The sequence below is a fragment of the Xenopus laevis genome, chromosome 7L, assembly GCF_017654675.1.
Source record: "Xenopus laevis strain J_2021 chromosome 7L, Xenopus_laevis_v10.1, whole genome shotgun sequence".
NCBI classification, from domain to species: Eukaryota; Metazoa; Chordata; class Amphibia; order Anura; family Pipidae; genus Xenopus; species Xenopus laevis.
The window spans coordinates 37946234-37971446 of NC_054383.1; the positions used below are offsets into that span (position 1 = coordinate 37946234).

The 25213-nt window shown below is 38.4% G+C and overlaps 1 protein-coding gene across 2 annotated transcripts; it reads right to left on the reverse strand.

The window, feature by feature from the left end:
- Nucleotides 1-2072: 2072 nt before the first annotated feature.
- On the reverse strand, nucleotides 2073-17797 carry LOC108696223 (beta-microseminoprotein). 2 transcript variants are annotated; one of them, XM_041568809.1, is made up of 5 exons: nucleotides 17750-17797; nucleotides 16831-16915; nucleotides 5813-5921; nucleotides 4501-4603; nucleotides 2073-2523 (listed from the first exon to the last, which is right to left on the reverse strand). In XM_041568809.1, exons 2-5 carry the CDS (start codon nucleotides 16882-16884, stop codon nucleotides 2400-2402), a joined length of 390 nt encoding a protein of 129 aa, XP_041424743.1. In that variant the 5' UTR covers nucleotides 16885-16915; nucleotides 17750-17797; the 3' UTR covers nucleotides 2073-2399. The 2 variants fall into 2 exon arrangements, with proteins under 2 accessions (XP_041424743.1, XP_041424744.1); XM_041568810.1 differs by lacking the exons at nucleotides 16831-16915; nucleotides 17750-17797 and adding an exon at nucleotides 7009-7150 and having other exon boundaries at nucleotides 2092-2523.
- Between the last annotated feature and the right edge of the window lie 7416 nt (nucleotides 17798-25213).

The window sequence follows — 25213 nt, forward strand, 5'->3', positions numbered from 1 at the left end:
GTATTATTTAGAGAGTGATATTCTGAGACAATTAACATTATTTGTGTTTTTTTTAATTTATTTAGCTTTTTATTCTGCTAGGGTCCAAATTACTATAGCAACCATGCATTGATTTAAATAAGAGACTGTAATATGAAAGTGTAAAGCTATGGTGGGTGAATAAAGCCACAAATGTTTTGGGGTGATGGGTAGGCCTGCTGGTGGTCCACCATTGAGATGTAACCCTGGTATCTTTACAGGACTACTTTGTGAAACTCTCTGAAACCTCTGGCAAATGTAGTTTTCAGCCCAAAGATGCTCGTTACATTTTTTGTGCTAAATGAATGAGAGCCACAATAGGTGCCTGAATAGTACGAACTTTGTGTGCCACTGCGCTTATGGTCTTTCATCCTCTTGCTGAAGGCTTAGGGATTTGTTATTACTGTATAAACCAGGGGTAGGCAACCTCATGCCTCATGCCTCATGCGGCTCTTCATCCTGCTTGCTGCGGCTCGGTCTTGCGGCTTGGCCTATCAGGTCGGCTCTACAGCCCTCTCACCTACTGGCGGCTGCTTGAGTGTGTGACCGGGGTAAGTTAACTGTTAGCCTACCGCGGTCGCACACTCAGGAAGCTGCCAGCAGCTGTGAGGGCTTATAGACATCCCAGGAGTGACAGGCAAGACCGAGCCGCAGCAAGATGATTCATCATGCTCCTTACTGTGGTCACAAACTCAAGACAATAGAGGGAAGATCAGCATTGAACTTCAGAAACAGAATTTACATTAAACAGATGAGAACACTAGCATTTAATAGGGCTATATAGGGATGGGCGAATTTTTTTTCCTTGTTTCGCTGGAAAAATTACGCCGCACGGCAACATTTTTTTGACGCCCATAGACTTTAATGGGGTCGGCGACATTTTGCCGGTGGCACATTTTTGGAGAAACTAAACGGGTCAAATTTGCCCATACCTGGGGTTATTCAGTGTTTAATTTATTTCAAAGTAGGCTTACACATACACACTGCACTTCTGTTTGTTGTATTCTGTTGTTGTAACAGTTAAAATTGAAAAAAGGTAAAAACTTTTAAAAGTTTATAATCTGTTTTATGTTTTGTGGCTCCAGACTATTTTTCTTTAGTGGAAAAGGGGGCAAAATGGCTCTTTTGATAGTAAAGGTTGCTGACCCCTGGTATAAACCATTATTCCCAATTCTGGACATCTCCTATGTTAGCTGAAATAATGCATTGAATTATTTAGCATTTCACAAGTGGTGATGAATAATCACAGAGAGACAATGACAAAAACATAAAAAGCTTTATTATATGTTAATGCTTTTAAAGAAGACATATGGGATAAACAAAAAAAAAACACTAACTTTGTAGGCAATTATGTTTAATATATGGTGTTGGTTTCACATTGTGCTAAAAATGAATATATCTTTCAAAATAACCTCTTTATGGGAGCTCCGTTTAGATGTTTAATGGTCCCTGATTTAAATGCAGTCACACAAGCTAAGGCTTCAGTTCCCTATCAGGTCAGCGTAGCTGCTAATTGGTTCCTATCCTACAGTGCAGTGTTCTGAGTGCCGCCGGCAACCCCTGCAAAGCCAGACAATTGAGAGAGCAGGAAGTGGAACAGATGGGCGGGACTAGTAAGGTTTTTGCATACATTTTCAATAAAGTAACAAGAAACATTACTTTTTTAAGCACCTTCCTTCTATACATACCTAAAAGATTTTACTGCACTGGTACATTCTTGTTTTTTTTACATTTAGGGGGTTATTTAATAAAGTCTGAATGCTAAAAACGCGAATAATTCTATTTTTTTTTTTTTAAATAAAATCCGAATTTTTAGTGGAAAAAAAAAATCAATTTTTGTTATTTATTATACCCTGAGGCTGCTAAAATACTGATTCTGAAAGTACTCCATCTCCAAGCTGTCGGGGTCCTATAGAAGTCTATTGCAAAGGTCCCATTTCAAATTTGAAGATATCATGGTCTGCTCTGGGTTTTGGCCAAAAATCTGTTTTTTTCTGATTTTTTAAGTAAAAACGTATTTTTTTCACAAAAACCTGAATTTTTTTGAGTTCTTTTCTGAACTGATTTTATCAAGTTTTTTCAATGATAAATAAGGTCATATCATGGATTCTAGTTTGGATTTTTTTTACTTAAAAAAATCTGAAAAAAACCTGATTTTGATAAATAACCCCCAAAATGTCTTCTTTAAATACCATGCAATAGCAATTATGTACTTAAATAATTGCAATGTGCTCAGATAACCATTTGGTTGACCTGTTTTATGATCCTCCCAATATATATTATTGTAAAACGATTATCTTTAAACATAAACATTTCAACGGTTTTCAATGAGCATTGGAGCATGGAGCATTTACATTTGCATTTGACATGACTTGCGGCTTCTATAGCAACACATACATATTGCAGAGTTCAGGTTTATCACTGGTTTTCTGGATATAGTAGGTACAGGCACTTCTATTCACCACAACTTCACAGTTCCCCGAAAGTACTACAGGTACTTGAAGCCTGAAAAGAAATTGGAGGAAGAGGGAATGATAATTGTTGACACAGATGTAAAGGGATGGCATGGGTTTCCAAACTGTGGATCTCACCCTTCTGGGTGAAGAGGGTGGGTTGGAGCATTGGATGGTAGGTAGAGGCTAAGACCAATGACAATGCCAATGACTAGCCTTTATACAAAAATCCTTATGCAAAATAATACATGGATAACTGGTATTTTCAAAATAAAAATTTTTCAATTTACATGTGATTGTAGCATATCTAAAAGGTCTTCGCTTAGACACCTGAAGACAGATATACAGTATAAAACGACAATATACAAGTCTAGAACTCTGACTTCTGACAAATCATGATCTGCCAACATACAGTTCATGGCTAGAATGACCCTGGGGACGAGGTTAATATGTGTTTCCCTACAACTGCTTCCTTTATTTAAAAACCTTCTAGCACATGCATGCTCATTATAGAATTTGGCTGGTGACAGGGGATAATGTGCATGCAGGGCCGCCATCAGGGGGGGACAGGGGGGACAAGCGTACCGGGCCCGGGCATGAAGGGGGGCCCGGCAGCGCTGCATTTTTTTGAAGATCCGGGCCCCCCTTACGAGCGCCCGAGCCGTACGTCTTGCCTCTTCAGTGCCGAATGCGGAAGTGCCGAAAAGCCGAAGCCGATGCGACGAAAAGACCCGAAGTCACGGAAAAAGCCGAAGTCCCGAAGTCACGAAGCGCCGAAAAGACCCGAAGTCACGAAAACAGCCGAAGCCGAAGTCCTGAAGCAGCGCAAAGACCCGAAGTCACGAAAACAGCCGAAGCCGAAGTCCTGAAGCGGTGAAAAGACCCGAAGTCACGAAAGGAGGCGAAGTTGAAGTACTGAAGCCATGAGTTCAATTCTACTGAACACCAGTTTGTGTTTTTTTTTTTTTTTAATCCCCTGGCCACCAATGTATTATTTTAATATTCTATAGGCCCCTGCCACCAATCTTTTTTTTAAAACTTTTGTTTTTGGGGCCCCAATTTTTTTTTTAACTCGTAAGGGGCCCCTTGCCACCATTGTTTTTTTTTGGGTTTTTTTTTTAAAAAAAAAATTAATTTTCTTTTTGGTGGCCCCAAATTTTTTTAACTTGTAAGGGGGCCCCTGCCACCAGTTTTTTTCAAAAAAAAATTATTTTTTTTTTAAATTTTTTTTGGGGCCCCAATTTGTTTTTAACTTGTAAGGGGGCCCCTGCCACCATTTTTTTTTTTTTCAAAAAAATTTTTTTTTCTCCAAATTTTTTTTTGGGGCCCCAATTTGTTTTTAACTTATAAGGGGGCCCCTGCCGCCAATGTTTTTTTTTTTTTCAAAAAAAAATTAATTTTTTTTCAAATTTTTTTTTGGGGCCCCAATTTGTTTTTAACTTATAAGGGGGCCCCTGCCGCCAATGTTTTTTTTTTTTTTCAAAAAAAAATTAATTTTTCAACAGGGGGCCCCTGCCACCAATGATTTTAAAAAAAAAAAAATTTTAATTTTTTTTTTTTTGGGGCCCCAATTTTTTTTATAAGGGGGCCCTGACCATCAATAGCTTTTTACAACTTGTGTGGGGGGGGGTTACTTTTTTAGCGCTGATGTCTGTGTGGTCTTTTAACTGCGATGTGGGCGGGATATGGGGCGGAGCTTGGTCGTCAGTGTGGGCGGGGCCCAGGGGGCCCCAAAAATTATATTGTACGGGGCCCCGTGATTTCTAATGGCGGCCCTGTGTGCATGTATTGACATTTTACCAGATCTGCCATAATGGTGCTGCAATTGGAATTGAGAAAACTATTTGGCTTTCACATTTTTACAGGTGTGCATGTGGACTTTGTAATGCACCCCCAGTGTCCGTAGTCACCAAACTGGCAGATCCCAGCAAAATTAAAATTCAATTTCCTTTAAATTTTCATTTAAAGAAAATTTCAAATTCCTCATCCGTGTTCCAGAAAAAAAAGTTTCCATTTCTGTTTCACTTACGTCGAACAGCAGGTTATCCCACTCTGAGTACAATTGCATTCGGTACAGTTTTCTATATTCCATGTAGAGTTAAAAGGTCGCATCACGTTCCCATCAAGACAGCCTAAATCATAAGAACGAAATGATTACCCCAAATTGCTTTACCACATTAACACTACAACGATACAGAATTACACTCAAAACTCACAATTAGAAACACCACTTTCTCATATTGAATTTTGTTTCCATTTGAACTGCCCCTTTAAAGTGGACCTGCCATCCAGACACAAAAAGTTGTTTAATAAAAGTCCTTTTCAAATTAAACATGAAATCCAATTTCTATCTTTTATTAAAGCATTCATAGCTGTTGTAAACTCATTTAGAAATCTCAGCTGTCAATCAAATATTGTCTGCCACTCCTCTATGCCTTAGGCATAGAGGCGGGACAAACAATTACTTTCAATTCAGCACTTCTTAGATGTCACTGCTCTCCCCACATTCCCCTGTTCTCTTCACCGTTTAATTGTGTAGCCAGTGCATGGGGATGGACATCAGGTCCCCTATTCTGGTGCACAAACAAGATTCTGAGATGATACAAGGCTTGTCTTAATAACAGTGTCCACAAAATGGCTCCTGCCTGCTTGCTATAATTATGAATTCCCAGACTGAAGGAAACAAGATTCAAACAATTTATATAGTTTAATTAAAGTTAATTTTGCTTAACTAATGTGATAAAATAGGATTTTGAATAATTGTTTTGGGTGACAGGTCCCTTTTAAGTTCCCTTATGCACAGCACATTCAGTATTTCTCACCCCAGTTTTCACTGGCTCTGCAACCAAATTTTTAACCAATAGTCTGTGTGAGATTTATCCAATCCAATCTTGTCTTACAAATGGTCTACATAATTTAACATTTTCAGTGTTTTCTGCCATGTTAATGTAAATCATCACTTTCTCTTCCAGAATATAGGATGGCATGGCATTCCAGATATATAAGCTAAACATAACCATGGCTACAATAAACACAGTAGTACATTGAGTCATAATGGGTTGGCATAAGAACAAACTGGAAAAACTGGAATGTCCTAGGATTTCCTATTTAACAGGGAAGACAAAAATATAACTTATGTGCACAGATGTGATAGGTTGGTCCTTGCTTCACACATATGATTAGAGGCAAAAAGAAAAAATGATGGTGCAGCAGATCTTTGCTTTTATCATAATAAATTGGCTACAGACTACTGATTACTACAGTGTAAATCTGTCTCATACTCTAATACAGCTAATGGCATAACATTCTTTATGCCCTTAGGATCAAAGACATTTTCTTACCGTCTAGTCTGGCACCTGGTTGTCCCCTGCTGGGATCTCTGTCAAGGCATGTCGCATTACATAAGAATACTACAAATGAAGAAGCCAGTATTGGAACAAACAGTAGATTCTGTGGGCCAAATTAAAAAACTAAATTAGTAGGAAAAACGGGGAATCTCGTTTGAAAATAAAAGGCAGATTTATCGACCAAACTTGGAAATCTGCAAGTTATAGGGGTGATTTACCTTTAAGTTAACTTTTAGTATTTTATAGAATGGCTAATTCTAAGCAAATATTCAAATTGCCTTAATTTTTTTCTTTTGACTATTGAAGGGGTGATCCAGAAACACGTCCATTATACAGCAGCCACCTGTTTTTTAATGCTACATTAAACAGTGGTTACTTTATGAGCTGGCGTGCCCTCAATTTTTTCACATGAATTGTTCTTGCTACTTTTTATTACTCATCTTTCTATTCAGGCCCTCTCCTATTCATATCCCAGTCTCTGATTCTAATCAATGCATTGTTGCTAGGGTAATCTGGGCCATAGCAACCAGATTGCTGAAATTGTAAACTAGAGACCTGCTGAATAAAATAATAATAAATCAAAACCAATTGCAACATCACACTACAAGAAAAGCTATGGCCAAGGGTACATTTTGCAATGAATTTGACCAATACTGATATTAGCTGATAATAAGAGCACAGCTATTTGTTCTTAGGTTATCAATCTGTATTAGGTCAATTCGAACAATATACAACGTTACGTAGTTCTTTGCAATAATACAGTAAATCCTATCTTTAGTGACTCTGGGCCCTTAGTTCACACAAACGTACATGATCTGGTTTATCAAAGAACCTAGTTAGCAGGGGAATGACTACAGAGAAAACAGACCCAGCGGCTGGAGGGTGCCCAAGAGGTATAGGAGCCCTATGTGGCCAAATATTGAATAATTTCAATATCTATTGGTAAAACAGGATAACCTCTGGATATGTGGGGGGCCCTAAAATTAATTTGCTGTGGGGCCCAGTAATATCTAGTTACACCACTGCTTGTTAGCTAGGACTGAACTAATTGGGGCAGAGTGCCCCAATGCAAAACAATTCTATGTACAAGAGCTTCATAAGGAATTGGCCAAGTTTTCTTTATCAATCAGTCTACTCCATCTGCAAGCTCTCTTTTACTTATAGCATGTGACATATGCCCAATAACTCACCCATGGAGATTTGCTTGAATATGCCAGCAGCATCATGTTCAGTAGATCTGATCTTGGAGAGGAAACCTCAAGTGTGAAGAAGTGTGAAGAAGCACTCGCTATTTAACTCCCACAATTTATGAAGATTCTTATAAATAAGAAGGTGTGGCTACAGAATGAATCACTCTCCATCAGATTAAAAACAGTGGACAGAAATGTAAGCATTGTGGTTTGGAATACATTATTAGAAAATGTAAATATTTACAATTTATAGCCTAGTTTTCCTATCTACTATTTTCATGGTTTTGCTGAATATTGGCTCCCTACAGTCACAATTTTACATGCTATTTACTCTGACAAACCATTTTGTTACTGGACTCTAGGGGGTATATTTATCAAAAAAGTGAAGGTAGAGATCTCCACAATCCTCTAGAGTGAAATTCCACCCCTCTCCATTCATTTCTATTGGATTTTGAAAGACGTATTTATTAAAGAAGAAGCAAAACCTTTTGTAAAAAACACCCTTACCCCCCCACACCAGGTAGACCCCCTCCCTCCTCCCCCCAGGCTAACTACCCCCCCCCCGGGAAATGCCCCATACTCCATACTTAACCCTCGCCGCAGATTCTTCCAGCGGAGTTCCCCGCATCCATCTTCCGGCTCCTCGGTAAGCTGACTGGGAGATCGGTATTTCTGCGCATGCACAGTTGGAGCAGTTTGCCGGTTTGTGACAACTGCGCATGCGCGGAATTACGTGGAAATTGACGATCTCCCAGTCAGCTTACCGAGGTCACGGAAGATAGATGCGTGGAACTCCACTGGAAGAATCTGCGCCAAGGTAAGTATGCAGTATGGGGCATTTCCCCGGTGGGGGGGGGGTTAGTAAGCCTGGGGGGAGGAGGGAGGGGGGTCTACCTGGGATGGGGTACGTTTTTTTTGCAAAAGGGTTTCCTTCTCCTTTAAAGGATGAACATTCACTTTCACCTATTGATAAATACGCCTTTAAAAATCCCATAGCAATGAATGGAGAGTGGCGGAATTTCACTCTAGAGGACTGTGGCGACCTCTAACTTCACTCTTTGATAAATATACCCCTAGCTCTGTCCTTTTTTTATTTCCTGGGATTTATATAGTGCAAACTCTCTTCTGCAGTGCTATATAAAATTGAACATCAGTCCCTGCCCAAGTGGAGCTCACATTCTAAGCTCCCTATCATATACAACAAAGCCAGTTTAAACAGGAGCTAATTAACCTGCCCATGTGTTTTTTAGGAGGAAACCGGTGCTACCCACTGAGTCATCGTTCTCCCTTTAGTCATGTTTAAAGGAACAGTAACACCAAAAACTGAAAGTGTATCAAAGTAATTAATATATATTGTACTGTTGCTCTGCACAGAAAGACTACTATAGTTTATATAAACAAACTGTTGTGTAGCCATAGGGGAAGCCATTCAACCTAAAAAAAAGCAGAAAAGGTACAGGTTACATAACAGATAACAGATAAAACACCATTGTATTGGACAGAGCTTATCTGTAATGTGCTCTGTAACCTGTGCCTCTTCTCCTTTTTAGTATAAGTGAAGTAGAGCCAGGCACTTGCAGATTTACTGCAAAAAGTTTAATTTCACGACATGTTTCGGGCAAAGCCCAAAGTCATTTGCCCAAAGGACTTTGCCCGAAACATGTCGTGAAATAAAACTTTTTGCAGTGAATCTGCAAGTGCCTGGCTCTACTTCACTTATACTAATATATTTGCCTTTAATGGACAAAGGCAGAGCAGAAGGCACGTAAAAGGCAACACTTGGAACCAGTCAATTATACAAAATTCTCCTTTTTTCCAGCTTGAATGGCTGCCCATAGCTACACAGCAGCTTGTTTATATAAACTATAATAGTCTTTCTGAAGCAAACACACCAGTTGTACCAGTGCACGCTAACAGTATATTATGGTGTGGTCGGAATTAGTTCTTTTTACTAACAAATCTGAATTTTTAGTGGAAAAAAAACTTGAATTTTTCAAGATTTATTATACCCCTAGGCTGCAAAAAGTCAGAATCCGAAAATCAGGCATCTCAGACCTGCCGAGGTTGTATATAAGTCAATGGGAGAGGTCCCTAACCTATTTGGAAATTTCTTTGGTCTGTGCTGAAATCAGCCCGAAAATTCAACAATTTCGGATTTTTCGGGCAAACATCTGAAAAATTCGTGGTTTTTCGGGAAACTAACTATGTCAACAAACCTGGCACAATGCAGAAGCATTAGCATATTTATTGTATGCACAAGATCATAATGTCAGGGATATGTTTGGTTAAAAAAAAAATTAAACCATTTGTTTTAAAGAGCCAGGAACACTGTACTGTAAATACACTTTATACACTTTTGAGACAATAGGGATCAATTATTAGTGCGCAAATGCTGGAAATTAAGGGCCAAAACCATACCATGTTTGCTTATGGAAGTAGGGGCCATGCATGTGACTGTTCTTGGTCAATGGCAGGAGCACATTGCACCTATAAAAGAAAAGTCAGCATGTGTGAAGCCTTAAAGCATTACACCTGTGATGATGATGCAAAAGTGGAGGCAAGAGTGTGGTTTGAACCAGTTTTTGTACATTACTTGCCATAGAAAATGAGTCCCTTATTTATTTTTGTCCATAAACTGCAAACAAAAATCTGCTGTGTATCTCTAAACATTCTTGGGAGCAGTAGCCCTGTTTTAAATAAAATACAATAACTCCATGTATACAGGGAGATCATAATTACACTGGAAAACTGAAAAGGAAAACTTGTGAGTGAATAATTGTTCCTGATACAAGTCTAAAGGAAAGGTCCTGTATATAGCATGTCCCTGCACTGAAGGATCATGGGTCCAGCAACAACTTGGTTATATCACTTTAGAACTCAAACCAGTTTCACTGATCCCTGCAATTATATCATGACTAATATTGCGACCTTTAAGCACGGCTAACCACAGCTAACTATATCTTGCGTTACCTAACTATTAATTGCTAATATATGGGATCAAATAATCAACACTCATAAAAGTGAACATGAATACACATGGGCATACTGTGCTGGATGTAAATGGAAAGTTTCAAAGCTGTAGGTCGCGGAAATTTGTAGTGATACTTTAAAGAGGTGGTTCATCTTTACCTTTAACTTTGAGTATCTTATAGAATGGCTAATTCCAAGTAACTGGCCTTCATTTTTGATTTTTTGAATTATTTGACTTCTTCTTTTAACTCGTTTCAGCTTTCAATTGGGGGTCTAAAAAGCAAATAATCTGTAAGGCTACAGATGTATTGTTGTTGCTAATTTTTATGACACATCTTTCTATTCAGGCCCACTGCTATTCATATTTCCTTCTCCTGATCAAATAAATGCATGGTTGAAATGGTTATTTGGACCCTAGTAACTAGACTACTGAAACTGTAAACTGGAGAGCTGCTGAATAAGCTAATTAACTAAAAAAACAGAAATGAAAACCAATCGCAAATTGTCTCAGAATATCACTTTCTGCATCATACTAAAAGGCAATGCAAAATTGAACAACCCCTTTTATGCTTGGTATATACGTTATTGGCTCAGCTAAATAACCTTTGTTTTGAGTTGTTTTGAGTTAAGTGAATTAAGTTTTGTTATATTTTAGCCTTTGAATTAAATTAGGGGCTGTAGCACGAAATAAAGCATGTACTCATACACTTAACTAGTTGTTAACATAATAAATAAATATCAACACTATGGGGCAGATTTATCAAGGGTAGAATTTCAAAGTAGAAAATACTTTGAAATTCGACCATCGAATTGAAATCGAATTGATAGAACGATTAAATAGATCGATCGAGCAAGCGATTTTACTTCGACTACACAAAACTTCGAAAAATGCATTAAAAGGTCCCCATAGGCAAACATAGCACTTTGGCAGGTTTAATTTGGCGAAGTATTGAAGTCAAAGTTTTTTTAAAGAGACTGTACTTCGATTATCGAATGGTCGAATATTGGAACGATTTTACTTCGAATCGAAGTTGAAGTAAATTCGAAGTCGTAGTATCCTATTTGATGGTCGAAGTATCCAAAAAATTACTTTGAATTTCGATTTTTTTTTTACTTCGAAAATTCCCTCGAATTCACTTCGACCCTTGATAAATCTATAAATCTGCTCCTATGTATTGATGGGTTTTTATGTACAGCTACACTTGTGGACTAAAGGGACATGACAAAAAATGTCGAGCCTGTCATGGCTGGCCACATGTTAGTAGAAAGACCTGTTTTTTACAGCAGCAAATTTAGCCACATTGGATTACTTTGCTTTCATAAACATTTAAAAGTAGAAGTAAAGCTTATTATAGTACAACCTCCCCAACTGTTCCACCAGAATGGGACCCTACAGCCCTATAAATGGACTCAAAATGCAGATAAGCAGAGAGGTCAATGGCTACCCCGTCTGGTTATAAAGAAGTCAGCACTCACCAGCAGGATCCAATATGATCAGGTGCAAGTCTCTGTAAGCCCCGAACTGAAGGCACAATTTTCAAGTAGACAGCACCACACAGGAAAATTAAAAGGCCTTTATTAAAAATGGCTTTTCAGCGTCGTTTCAGGCTAACAACAGCCTTTCCTCCTATGTCACATCCTCTCAGAGCTTCCATTGTTGCAATGGCAGACCAGAAGCATGCATGCTGAAAGACACGATTAGCTCAGTTTTTAGGGGCACATTTACTAAGGGTCGAATTTCGAAGTGCTAAAACTTCGAAATTCGACCATCGCATTGAAAAAATTCGATAGTCGAAGTTTTTTTTGGATTAAATTTAGCAGTTTTCGATCAAATTAAAATAGTTCGATCGATCGTAATAATCGAACGATCGAACGATTTTCAAAAAAAAAACTTTGACTTCTAAAAACAGCCAAATGTTGGCTATAGGTTCTAGGAGGTCCCCATCGGCTAACATAGCAATTCGGCAGGTTTAAGGTGGCGAAGTGTCGAAGTCGAAGTTTTTTAAAGAGACAGTACTTTGATTTTGGAATGGTCGAATATGCAAAATATTTTCAATTCGAATCAAAGTCGAATTTGGCCTATTCGATGGTCGAAGTACCCAAAAATTACTTTGAAATTCAAAGTTTTTAAATTTGAGAATTCACATCGACCCTTAGTAAATGTGCCCTTTAGTGTGCATGCTCCAACTCAGCAAACACAGCAGTGGTGGCCACCAACCCAACTATACAATGCCTTTAAAGCTCAGGTACAGGGAGCATAGGCCCCTCTTGAAAGTCTAGAATAGCAGTTGGGGAGGGTGGCCTGGCCATGAACACAGTTTTATCACATTTTAAAAAATGTGCTTCTATTTCTAGGCTTTTTAACTCACATGCCTGTATGATCTGTGTCGTAGTAAGGGTAATAAATTGTGAAGAACCCTTACAGCAAAGAATCTAAATCTGTCCAACAAGCTGTATACTGTAAGCTGTAAAATAGAGTCACATTTACTATACCATGCCAATGATAATGAACTAAGCGACTTATGAAGCAAGGAGGTTTGTGATCACAGTATAGAATATAGAATTACAGAAAACAAAATGCTCATCAAAGCCAGCTTTGACCTGGTTTATCACTGTCTATTGCAGGTTCTTCAACTGGGAATGGTGACTTCCCTATTTTTGTCCAGCTAGTGGCAGAAATATTGGATATAATCAGAGGATTTCCCATTTAGGTGAATGTTACCTGGCTGCTTTTAGAGACTGGTATATTCATTGCAACTGATATGGCCTCAACAATTATAGACACATAAGGGCTTATTTAGAGCCCCAAGTGCAGAATCGATGGTCCCTCAAAAATGTATGCACCACTGGACAAATAAACAGCATTCATTCAAGGTTTCTTGTGTCCAAAGCTGCTCCATGGACCTCCGCACGCCTGCGCTCAGTGCTGCTGAATCTCTACTGCCTCCAGTTGTGCAAAGGTGTTCCTACTTATGCGTGGAACCCTGGAGCTACTGCCACCTCAAAGGTGATGGTAGCTGAAAGGTTTCCACAATGGCCAATGTCAATATACACAATATACTTGTGCTTAAACAATCAGGCAGAGGCGTCATTTTGACAGCGGGGACCAGATATTTCTGTGGAGTTATGGGCACAATTTGCAAGAATTTGTGTCAATGTGCAGTTGTGCACATTTTATGAATTGGGAGCCATTGAACTGGCATTATGGGACAAAGGCACTCTGGGTAAAAAAAAATGCAACTTGCATTAAATGTCACTTTGCACACTCCACTTGCGATCATAAATGACCCTTCAAATGTATCTCAGGCTTCCATGCTGAAAGTTATAGAGTGTTTTATTATCCTGACATTGTTTCTAAATTTGTCCCAAGCTAGAACATTGTTCCATGACTCATTTTCTCAGTGATTAATAAACCATAAGACATCACCATTGTCTGGGACACATAAGAATCACACGTGTAGTTTTTATATACTTGTATACTATACAAGCTACACACCTAGTTACTAGCAGGTACTTACCCTTCCAAACAGTTGACTCAGTTTGTACTCACTGGGGTAATTTACAATATATGGGTGTTAAGAACCTACCTGTGCTGTGTTTTTTAACCCTTTTTTTTCTACCTCAAATTATTGATTGAAGGAGGTTCAATTAAATTGCAGAAATTTATTGTCAATTAATCATTGTTGGGTCATTTTTAAAATATATAGTTGGCATTATTTTTAATGTGCGTCTAATCATACAGTACTAATGAATTTTGAAATTTAACCCAAACAAGGGAAATATGATTAAATAAATTGGTTAATAAGGGGTTCTTTTTCTCTATATTATATATTTTTTTTTATTATTTGTGATTTTTGAGTTGTTTAGCTTTTTATTCAGCAACATTCAGTTTCAGCAATCTGGTTGCTAGGGTCCAAATTACCCAGGCACCCATGCATTGATTTGGATTAGAGACTGCGATATAAATAGGGAATGTCATAAATAAAAAGCAGAGTAATAGAAAGTACCAATTACAATATATTTGTAGTCTTACAGAGCATTCATATTTTAGATGGGGTCAGGGACCCCAATTTGAAAGCGGGTAAGAGTAAAAAGGCAAATAATTAAAAAAACTATTAAAATTAAATAATGAAAACTAAGTTAATTTAAAGGTGAACCACCCCTTTAAAGCAAATGCCAGGCTGAACTGATATGACTGAATCTTTCTCTGCTGGCTATAAAACACCAATGGAGAATGCCATAGGCCTTATAGTAACATAGAAAGATAACACCAATATAACGCCATTAACAATGAAGTTCAATTTGGCACCTAAATGATCAATACAATAAACTGCCTATGTGCTACAATATATTGCATGGTAATTGGCACCTTCTTTAGTCAGGTATTGATTTGCTCTCTGTTTAATAACAAACATTTATGGGATTATATACATAAGTATATACTGTATTAAGAGACATTTACCATAGGGAAACCTAAGGAAACTGTCCATATTAGGCCCAGACCTGCTATCATAAAATACTGCTGTAGGGCTATACAATAAGGTAGAAAATACAAACTTAAAATAGATATTGCTGTAGGGCTTTGCATTCTGACAACAGGGCTAATTAACAATGCCCAAAGAATCAAGTAAACTTTATTTTGACAGTCATATAACTGAATCACACGCTCAGGTTTGTTTGTTTTAATTCACAAGTTGCAATTGAGTCAGGCAACACAACTGCAATTGCACTTGAATTATGGGGAAAAATCACAGCAACTTGCACTCAGAATTGCACTTTGCACACTGCACTTGCTGTCATAAATTACCCTTCTTGTGTGCGATTGTTCCCAATGGGCATAGAACAAAGTGAACGAATGTAAGAGTGGAGGAGTTGTTACTTCCATGGTTCCCTTTGTGTATTTCACCTACACATGCAACTAACTTGCGCATAGCAACACCATTTTTGAAGCTATATGGATCAGTGCACTAATAGTGATATCAATCTCAATAACTAGAAAAAGTCTCCTCCACAACTTGCATGTGATTTACCAATGCAGACACATAGGGGCCTATTTACTAAAATTCAGATTATATATTTTTTTAACGAATCATATTTGTTCTCTAAAAAAAATGTTTTTTATTTCTCTAATCTAATTCAAGATTTATGAAATGTAAAAACCACTAAAAACATCTCCAAGTCCATTGACTTCCACATAAGACAATGGGAGATGCGCTGATCCTATTGGACCTTTTCAGACTTCTAGAGGTTTTAGGATATTTTTTCGTTTATAATTTTCCGAAATTTTTTTCAGAGTGTTCAGCACTTTTTTGCATTTGTACTTTTTTGCATTTGTACTTTTTATATTCCCTGTATTGGAGCTTCCTATAGATGTGCTGTGGGCCCTGCCCATGTTTCAAGTGAAGGGTGGGTGTGTCCTAATGGTCCTTGCCAGAAGCTCAGTAGGAGGAAGGGGGGGGATAGCCAATTACAGTCCTGCAGTCACACAAGCAAAGACAGGCTTCAGTTCCCTATCAGGTACACCTAGCTGATGAATGGTTCCTATCCTACAATGCAGTATGCTGAGTGCACCCAGCTCCACCTGCACAGCCTGGAAAAAGAGACAGGAATTGGAGCAGATAGGTGGACTTACAGAGGTAAATAAAATGTCTAAATTAAAGGGTACATGTAAGGGGTCATTTAAAAAGCATTACCATAGTCGCACAACTTTTACCAAAGTTATTGGCACTGTTCACTGCCTCCAAATGCATTCTAAAATGGTGGATTAAACTAGCCATCAACATGGCTATGTCTTAATCAAAAGCCAATAAACCTGTACCAGAAGAATTGGAAGAACATTCTACTTGGGAAGAGGCAGAATCTTGGGCAGAGCAGGCAGGGCTCTCAGCAGACAACAGGCCAAAGTTCTCCAACATTAGCTAAGCATTTTCGGGTAGATGTCAGAGCACATCAAGAAGCAGCCTTTCTTTTTTCTGTTCTGAACACTAGTTCTGTCTAAGTTACGCTCCCTTTTTGTTATTACTGAACTTGTATCATTAAAAGAACAGTAACACCAACAGGGCAGCCTGGAAGATGGCTGCGATGAACTCCGATGCTGTGACTCTGCACCGAGGGGTAAGTAAAAAGTTAGGGGCATTTCCCCGGGGTGCAGCTAGGCTCAGGGGAGAAGGGAGGGAGGTCTACGTGGGGTGGGGGGTAGGGTTTTTTTTTTGGTAAAGGGTTTGTTTCTTCTTTAAGGAAGTGGTTTAGCCTGTGGATGCTGTCTGAGATCAGCACAGGCCTTCTCTATAATCCAGATGCAGGCCACACTGGCAACGTGGGTGGCCAAATCAAGCTCAGATCCAGTCATTTGGCAGCTGACTAAATAAGCAGGTTTTATTTTGCCTAACCAACTTTTTCAATGAAAAAGGTTGTTAGTTGAACAACTAACACATTTGTACATGGCTCTTCCTACACATTTTTCACACACCCACACAATATTTTGTGCAATTTAAATGAGTCGTTTGTCTTTAAATTAAGCTTAATGAAGCATGTACATACTTGTTGATGATCAGTCCTGTAGTGAACGTTGCACCTGCCATTACATAACCTCCATGAATACAGAATGAGGAGTAGATGCTGGCCAAGGATACATCTCCATACTGTTACATTATCAGTGATTATATCAGAAAGATTAACAGTTTTAATCCAAAATTTGTTATTTACAAACTGTGGTTCAGCTTTGTATATAAGGATCTGCATTCAGTTCACACAAATGATCACATAGAGATACATGTTGTCAATATAAGGCTCTGGCCCAAGGAGAGGGTCATTTCAGCCTACCATGTCAGAAAACTCTTTTGACCGGTTTACCTTTTCCACAAAATAGTAAGAGCAGGTTTTCTTATTAAAAACTGCCTCATACATTTCTGTATCATAATTCACTGGGAAAGCATATCTATAAAGAAATGAAAAAGATATATGTGTTACATTGTGTGGCTTGTACTGTTTGTACAACAATCAGTGATATCACAATGATAATGATGCATATAATTATCATTATCATTATGATAATGATGCATATAATCTGAAGAATGTATTCTATGTGTGACCTGAATTTTTGGAGTTAAACTTATTCTAGTCCCTTGGCTACCTTTCATATTTAGATTGCCTTTCACCATCTTCTTTTCTGCTCAGTCTATTGTTATTGCTGTAAACTGAAGCTAATCTGCCCAGTGCTTCCATTTTATTATGCTGGCAGGCTAGGGAGATAAACAGGATAACTACAAGATACAAAACAATATTTGGTGGTGTGTAATTGCTTCAAGTTATCTCACTGTTCCTCAAGCCAATACTAGCTGGATGGATCTTTGTATTCTCTCTCCAAAGCCCATGGAAACAGGCAATAAATAAAAATATTATTTTTGCAATTAAAAGAAGGGGAGGTCGGGTATCTAAAGGCATCCCATTCCCTGCAACATTCCTGATCCAGGGTTTTGCAGTTGCATCCAGTATAGCATATTAGAGGGGAATTGTGGAAGCACTCAAGGCTAAATCAAAATATATTCAAATATAATGGAAGTGCTACTTACAATGCACTTCCCTGGGCCCCTGTCTCATAAATAATTCAGTATAAATGCAAGTGCATATGTTTACAAAACAGGGGTTTTTAGTTACCAAAGTTATGATCATAAAATTGAAAAGCCACCATACCACGTCAAGGTAAACCCCATATGGCGGTCCCTAACTTGCTTACTTTAAAAAGAGATACTTCTCTGCATAATAGCATTACCTGTGTTCAGTGTGTGTTGAGCATTGGTTTCAATTTGAAGGCTGAATCCTCCCCCGCCAGTAAAGGCTTTTAAGAGAGAGAGATTGCCCAAACCAACGCCCATATTTAAAAGCGTAGGACCACCATTAATTTTAAGGGGGGGGGTATGGGGTGCTATTGAAAAACCACATAAAGCTATGCCACAGCTTCAGGCCAATATACAATATTAGTGGGGAATTGTGGAAGCACTCAAGGCTAAATCAAAATATATTCAAATATAATGGAAGTGCTACTTACAATGCACTTCCCTGGGCCCCTGTCTCATAAATAATTCAGTATAAATGCAAGTGCATATGTTTATGTAGAGAAGTATCTCTTTTTAAAGTAAGCAAGTTAGGGACCGCCATATGGGGTTTACCTTGACGTGGTATGGTGGCTTTTCAATTTTATGATCATAACTTTGGTAACTAAAAACCCCTCTTTTGTAAACATATGCACTTGCATTTATACTGAATTATTTATGAGACAGGGGCCCAGGGAAGTGCATTGTAAGTAGCACTTCCATTATATTTGAATATATTTTGATTTAGCCTTGAGTGCTTCCACAATTCCCCTCTAATATTGCATCCAGTATAGCCCCAATTTACCCAATTCCCTCTAATCTCCAACCCTTTTTGAGACATGGAATCAGTATTGTCCCCATGAAACAACCACAGAGTATATATTCTGGCTGGAAATTCCAATTCAGTCATATACAGCCCATACGTTTCCAACCTGGGAGGAACCTAGTTGACAGCTTTTATCGGCTCATGTATGCCTACATTTGGATCAGCTTGGAGCCTAAATATGCTATTCTCATAGCTACCAGAGTACAGGGAGCTGTTATCTAGTGTCAGGGAGCAGTTATTTAGTTACATTGTTCTGTTGGTAGGCTGTAGGGGGGGTGCTATCACTCCAACTTGCAGTGCAGCTGTAAAGACTGGCTGAAATTTATCAGAGCACAAGTCACATGACCGAGGGCGCCTGAAAAACTCACAACATGCTTAGCCCCATGTCAGATTCCAAAATTAAATATAAAATTATGTTTGCTCTATTGAAAAATAGATTTCAGTGCAAAATGTTGCTGGAGCAGCACTATTAAAGGAAAACTATACCCCCCGAACAATGTAGGTCTCTATAAAAAGATATTGCATAAAACAGCTCATATGTAAAATCCTGCTTCATGTAAATAAACCATTTTCATAATAATATACTTTTTTAGTAGTATGTGCCATTGGGTAAAACTAAATAGAAAATTTCCATTTTAAAAACTATTGTACGATTGTAGGATTCACTGTGCACAAACAAACCAAACAAACCATACATGTTCGGTCACATGAGCCAATTAACAGAGTTCTGTCTTTTTCTTCCACACTTCTTCCTGTTACAGTTAGAGTTGAAGTATTTCTGGTCAGGTGATCTCTGAGGCAGCACACAGACCATCACGAAATGGTAGTTCAAGGCAAGAGATGTAAAAGGGCAATATTTACTTAAATATATATACCAGTTTGGTAAGATTCTTTTATATGTAACTTAATATGATATAAACTATTTGTTGTTAAAATATTCATTTTGGGGGTTTCATTTTCCTTTAATTGATCTGTGACAGAATCCCAATGAGAAATGGTCCCCTTGTTGTGCAGTGGTCGCAATGCAGCCAAACAGTTAACTATGACATTCGTCTCAAAACAAAAACGAGTACAATTACACATGCGTAGAAGGTGACTCTCCAGTGCCAGCACAATATGTACCATACAATACAACAGGGTAACGTCAGTAAGGCATAAGAACATACACACATAATAGAATAACACACTAAAGGGCATGTGATTGATGTCCTTTTGTCACTGTGGACTGTAGAACATTGTGTCCATAGAACATCTTGACAAGTATGAGGAATTGAAATTAGCAAATACCTGAGCAATGTCATGACTAATTTTAATTTTTTGTGATAAGATACCAAATTCCAACATGTGTGTCATTAAAGCAGTGGTGGAGGATGCAACAAGGCCCTGTCATTATACACAGGGGTGGCCTGCATCTACTGATGTGAAAGAGGTGCAAAGTGCCTCCTTCCCTTGGGCAGATGCGCTTCATACATTAGTAGTAAGGATATGCTTTTACACTTCTGCCCAGGGGGATAGTGAATACCTCCTTTGGGGGAAATGTCATAAAATTTGCAAGGAGAAGACATTTGCGAATAAACATTTGCATGTAGCAATTTACTATTCTTCGCTCCGTGGTGCTCACTAGAATAACCCCGAGCCGGTGCAGTTTTCTGCTGATAGGAGCACTGGCCTAGCGTTTCAGGTAAGCCAATACAATCACTTGGGGGTGCCTAACATTTGGCACCCCCAAATGTATGAAGCCCTTCCTTCTCCTTTAAGAAGTTTCATTACATACACTGCACACTATCTCAAATATATTCATACTTTAAAGAGGAATACATATAAAGTACATCTGATTGTACTACATAAACTTCTTCTGAAATTTCTGCTTCATTGCTGGGTGGTCATTGTATCTGAAACATCAGAAAGCCTCAATACTAAATAAAATCTGTTCTCACTTGAAGGGAAGAAACACATCCATATTTTTTAGATTGAGACCAATACCAAAGCCTCCACAAAATTGAACTGAATCTAAACTCTAATTTGCATATTGAAATTTTAGAAAAATAAAAAAATGCATAATTTGTGAACAAAAAAATGTCAGCTTCATTTGTCCACAGCTAGAAAGTAAATGAACTTTAAGAGTTGAGATTCCGTTCAGTGGAACATTCGCAACTAAGGATAATCCTTCAAAAATTTAAAAAAACTGGATTTTGGCTCCTGAAGTATCCAGCAGCAGGTTTCTGCCACCCCTGGATACCTGTGGGGCATGACAAAAAAGATGCAGAGAAAAAACGCCCATAAGAAAAAAACACCCCTTGACTTTAATGAATTTGGACAAAAAAGTCGCCATAAGAAAAAATGCCCTTTGACTTTAATGCATTTGGAGTGAGAAAAATTTGTCGCTCTCGTAAATAATTGTTAAAAAACCCACATTTTGACGCCCATTGACTTCAATGCGTTTTGCAAATTTTCCGTAGATTCGCTTATCACTACTCATGGGAGCATCACCCGTGACTGTATCTCAGTTTACTGTATTGTAGTTCTGCATCTGCTACCAGTGTAGCATCAAAGGCAAAAAAACTGGTGTGTATGACTTAACCTACCTACTGCAGCAAACAATGACTCCACCATCTGTGCATGTGAGAAAAGCACTTCCACTCCATACTCCATCTCCATAGTAGCAGAGCAGATTTCAGCCTGAAAATGCCAGCTTTCTCATATTTGGGCCAACCTCTGCTCCGCTTTGTGAATGGTGACTGCATGCAAGCAGATCTTATTTAAAACAAAAATGTGTCCTGTTCCTGTTTTATATAGCTTTTGGCAGAGTATATAGGCCACTGAACTCAAAGATCCTGTCTACATTGCCTTGCACAGGCAGCAAAACATCTGAAGTTACATTCCTGTAAAACGCAGGTGGTAAAACATATGCATTGTGTCATAGCCTGAAGTTTCCTTGCCTGACTGCTATATGATGCAACTGCAATACATACGTTTTACCACTGATAATTTAATGACAGTAGAAATGTGACACTGGAAGTTTTTGATGCCTGTGCAGGAAATAAAACATCCCCTCTGCCATTACTCTTAAAGGAACAGTAACATATGCAAGTGTTTTAAAGTAATACAAATATAATGCAATGTTGCCCTGCACTGGTAAAACTGCTGTGTTTGCTTCAAAAACACTAATATGGGGGCAGCCATTCAAAGGAGAAAAGGCTCAAGTTACAGCAGATAAGCTCTGTAGAACATAATGGTGTTATGTGTTATCCACTATTTAACCTGTGCCATATAGTTTTTTTTTTTTCAATTTCTGCCATTGCTACACAGCAGCTTGTTTATATGAACTATAGTAGTGTTTCTGAAGCAAACAGATCAGTTTTACCAGTACAGCTCAACACTACATGATATTTTCCTTATTTTAAAACAATTTCATTTTTTTGTGTTACTGTTTCTTTAAGGTTAATACACTCAATTTGATTGACTGAGTTTAACACATGCAGGTTTGACTTGGGCCTCAAAATATTAGGCTTTTATCTGCCCCAATTTGGGATGTCTCCCTATTTGCACCTTCTGCTTCCTCTGTATTTGTTTTCTTCCTTATACTAAAATGCACCAGGCAGTACTCATTGGGGGGTCATTTGCTATGTGTAAGACACGGTGCAAAGTGCAAAAAAATGGGTGCAATCAGACATGTTGTTGCACTTTGTGACCAGTTCTACATGTTGAATCAATTTTACCAGGATTCTGAGCTCCAAAACAGGGACCTGAGTCTGCCCCCATGGGAATTTATATGAAGAAAATTAAATTTTCTATATTAAAGAATTTGATTTACCAAAATATACTTAACATTGCCATTAGAAATTTTACATCCTGAATCTGGATCCTCATTCATCTATGTCTCCCTAGAGGTGCAAACGGATGCCAATTACTTTCTTTAAAAATCTAATAACTCAATCTCAAACTCAAAAGAAATAAAACTAGGTGTGCTTAAGAATATTGTTTTTAAATATTTACCCTGGTCACAAGGCAAAGTATGACTTACCATTAGGCTTCTAACATTTGTGTGACATGTCACATTTTTTTGTGAAAAGTGCACGAAGCATCTAAACAAACACTGAGATTTTTAACCATTGGTACATTATTATTTTTAAATATCCACATGTAGACCCAACCTTGTGCCCTGTTGTGTGTCGGATTTTGGTCACTGTTCTCACTGTGCAATAATATATATTTTTTTGTTGTTTTGATTGGTTTTATTGGATTCCTTAGCAATTTGATTGTATTCTGCATTCTGTTTGTTTTTGCATGTAAAAATATAAAAATGTGAACTTTTTGCCATTTTGGGCTCTTTACATGACACACACCTTGGTAATATTATCCAGGCCCGGATTTGTGGAAAGGCCCGGGTTTGGGGTGGCAGAAAATTAGGCGTGACACTCCGACGAAATAAGTCTTGTGAATGCATGTGCAAGCATATAAATGAGGGAGGCTGAAGAGGGAAATGGGGGCAACAAGTGGTCCTGGCCTAGGGGTGCCCTATATATATAAATCCAGCCCTGTTGTTCATAAACTGTTTAGACTGCAGTGTTTATCCACAGGCTGAGAATCAGTCTGGTGTGGCATTAGCCCTATAAATATATTTTCCCTCTATACTAAAGGCATTATGTTTTTTTCCACCCTAATAATATGGTATGTTTTAGGATGAATTTGTCTACCTTGGCATTGCTGTATAAAACACTGACATGTGCATAGAGGCTGTGCTGCCTAAATAAGAGTGAGCTTATTTTTCATCTTCCTACCTAGAGATTTGATAAAAGCATGCTCAGATACTGAACAACTGAACTGACAAATCCCTTACGGTTACCATAGATGGGTCCACCCACACAGTTTCAGGATGCAGGTTGACACATGAGGAGTCATACACATGTATGGTCATCTTTGCATCAATGTGGCTCCTCTTCCATTCCTTTCAGTTGACCAACGGAAGTTCTCTGTCAGGATTGATAATCCTCAATCTTCCTAGATTGCCTAGATGGCCAGGCAATATGATCAAAAATGACTAGATTGGGCAACCAACAGCTTAAAGAGGTGCCTGTGGATGTAGTCTGAGGTCAGGATGGACCTTGCCTATTATCCAGATATTTGCCAAACAATCTTCAATATGGCCTATAACTTGGAAGGCTAAAGCAAACAAAGAACGAATCATTTGGCACCTGACCAAACAAGCAGGTTCTGTCTTGCATGATCAGCTTTTTCAAAGATGAAGAATTATATTTCATTACGTACAATTAACCTCACATTCTGTGGCTGTTCTATGTGACACATTTTACACACACTGACAACATTTTGTTTTGTTCTTCCCTTTGCACAATTCATTACAGTTGTTCATCTTCAATCTATGTTTAAGGCAGCAAGTACTTCCTGCTGACCTGAATCCGGAAGGCTAAGAAAAGAAATGAAGAGTTAATTGCGGTGGAGGTGAAAACTAACCCTAAAAAGTTTTTTAAATATATTAATAGTAAAAAGATGCAGGTTGAGAGTGTTGCTCCATTAAATAATGGTACCAGTATGGTTGTAACAGATACAGAAAAGGCAAATGTGTTAAATCAGTTCTTTTCTTCAGTGTATACAATAGAGGAGTCTGGGTTCACAGGCTCACTTTATAACTGCATTAATGGTTCAGTGGCTGACTCAGGATATGATTCAAAAAGCTTTAATACAAATTAATGTAAACAAGGCTCCAGGGCCTGATGGCATACACCCCCAGGTTCTAAGAGAGCTTAGTTCAGTTTTAGACCAGCCCTTATTTCTGATTTTCTCAGATTCACTGTCATCTGGTATGGTGCCTATGGATTGGAGAAAAGCTGATGTTATTCCAATATTTAAAAAGGGATTACGATCTCAGCCTGGCAATTATAGGCCAGTAAGCTTGACATCTGTGGTGGGCAAATTATTTGTAGGCTTGTTAAGGGATCACATTCAAAATTTTGTCCTAATGAATGGCATTATCAGCAACAATCAGCATGGTTTTATGAAGGATAGGTCATGTCAGACAAATTTGATTGCATTTTATGATGTGGTAAGTAAGATTCTGGACAGTGGGGGGGGGGCAGTAGAAGTGATCTATTTGGATTTTGCCAAAGCGTTTGATACTGTGCCCCACAAACGACTGCTTTTTAAACTAAGGTCTGTTGGGCTTAATGAAGTCGTTTGCACGTGGATAGGAAACTGGCTACAGGATCAGGTACAGAGGGTGTTGTTAATGGGACATTCTACTTGGAGTAAGGTTCTTAGTGGGGTCCCCCAGGGCTCAGTATTGGGTCCACTTTTATTTAACTTGTTCATTAATGACTTAGGGGAGGGTGTTGTAAGTAATGTATCTTTGCAGATGACACAATTAATTCCACTCAGGATGTGGCATCCTTGCAACATGATCTTGACAAACTGGCAATCTGGGCAGCTAAGTGGCAAATGAGATTCAATGTTGATAAATGTCATGCACCTGGGATGTAAAAATATCCAAGCCACTTATACCCTTAATGGGACTGCACTAGGCAAATCCATTATGGAAAAGGACCTTGGAGTCCTTGTAGATGATAAACTTGGCTGTAGCCAGCAATGCCAGTCAGCAGCATCAAGGGCAAATAAGGTCTTGAGCTGTATTAAAAGAGGCATAGAGTCACGGGAGGAGGGGGTCGTTCTTCCACTGTATAGAGCACTTGTAAGGCCCCATCTAGAATATGCCGTACAGTTTTGGTCTCCATCACTCAAACAGGACATTATTGTATTAGAGAGGGTACAGAGAAGGGCAACTAAGCTGGTAAAAGGTATGGAA

Excerpts from the sequence above, each read along its gene's own strand:
- LOC108696223 (XM_041568809.1), bottom strand. The coding sequence starts at position 16,884 with ATGTATGAGGCAGTTTTTAATAAGAAAACCTGCTCTTACTATTTTGTG. Across the intron at positions 4,604-5,812 it reads ACCAGGTGCCAGACTAGACG|GCTGTCTTGATGGGAACGTG; the intron begins GTAAGAAAATGT and ends CTTATGATTTAG. Across the intron at positions 2,524-4,500 it reads GGGATAACCTGCTGTTCGAC|GCTTCAAGTACCTGTAGTAC; the intron begins GTAAGTGAAACA and ends ATTTCTTTTCAG.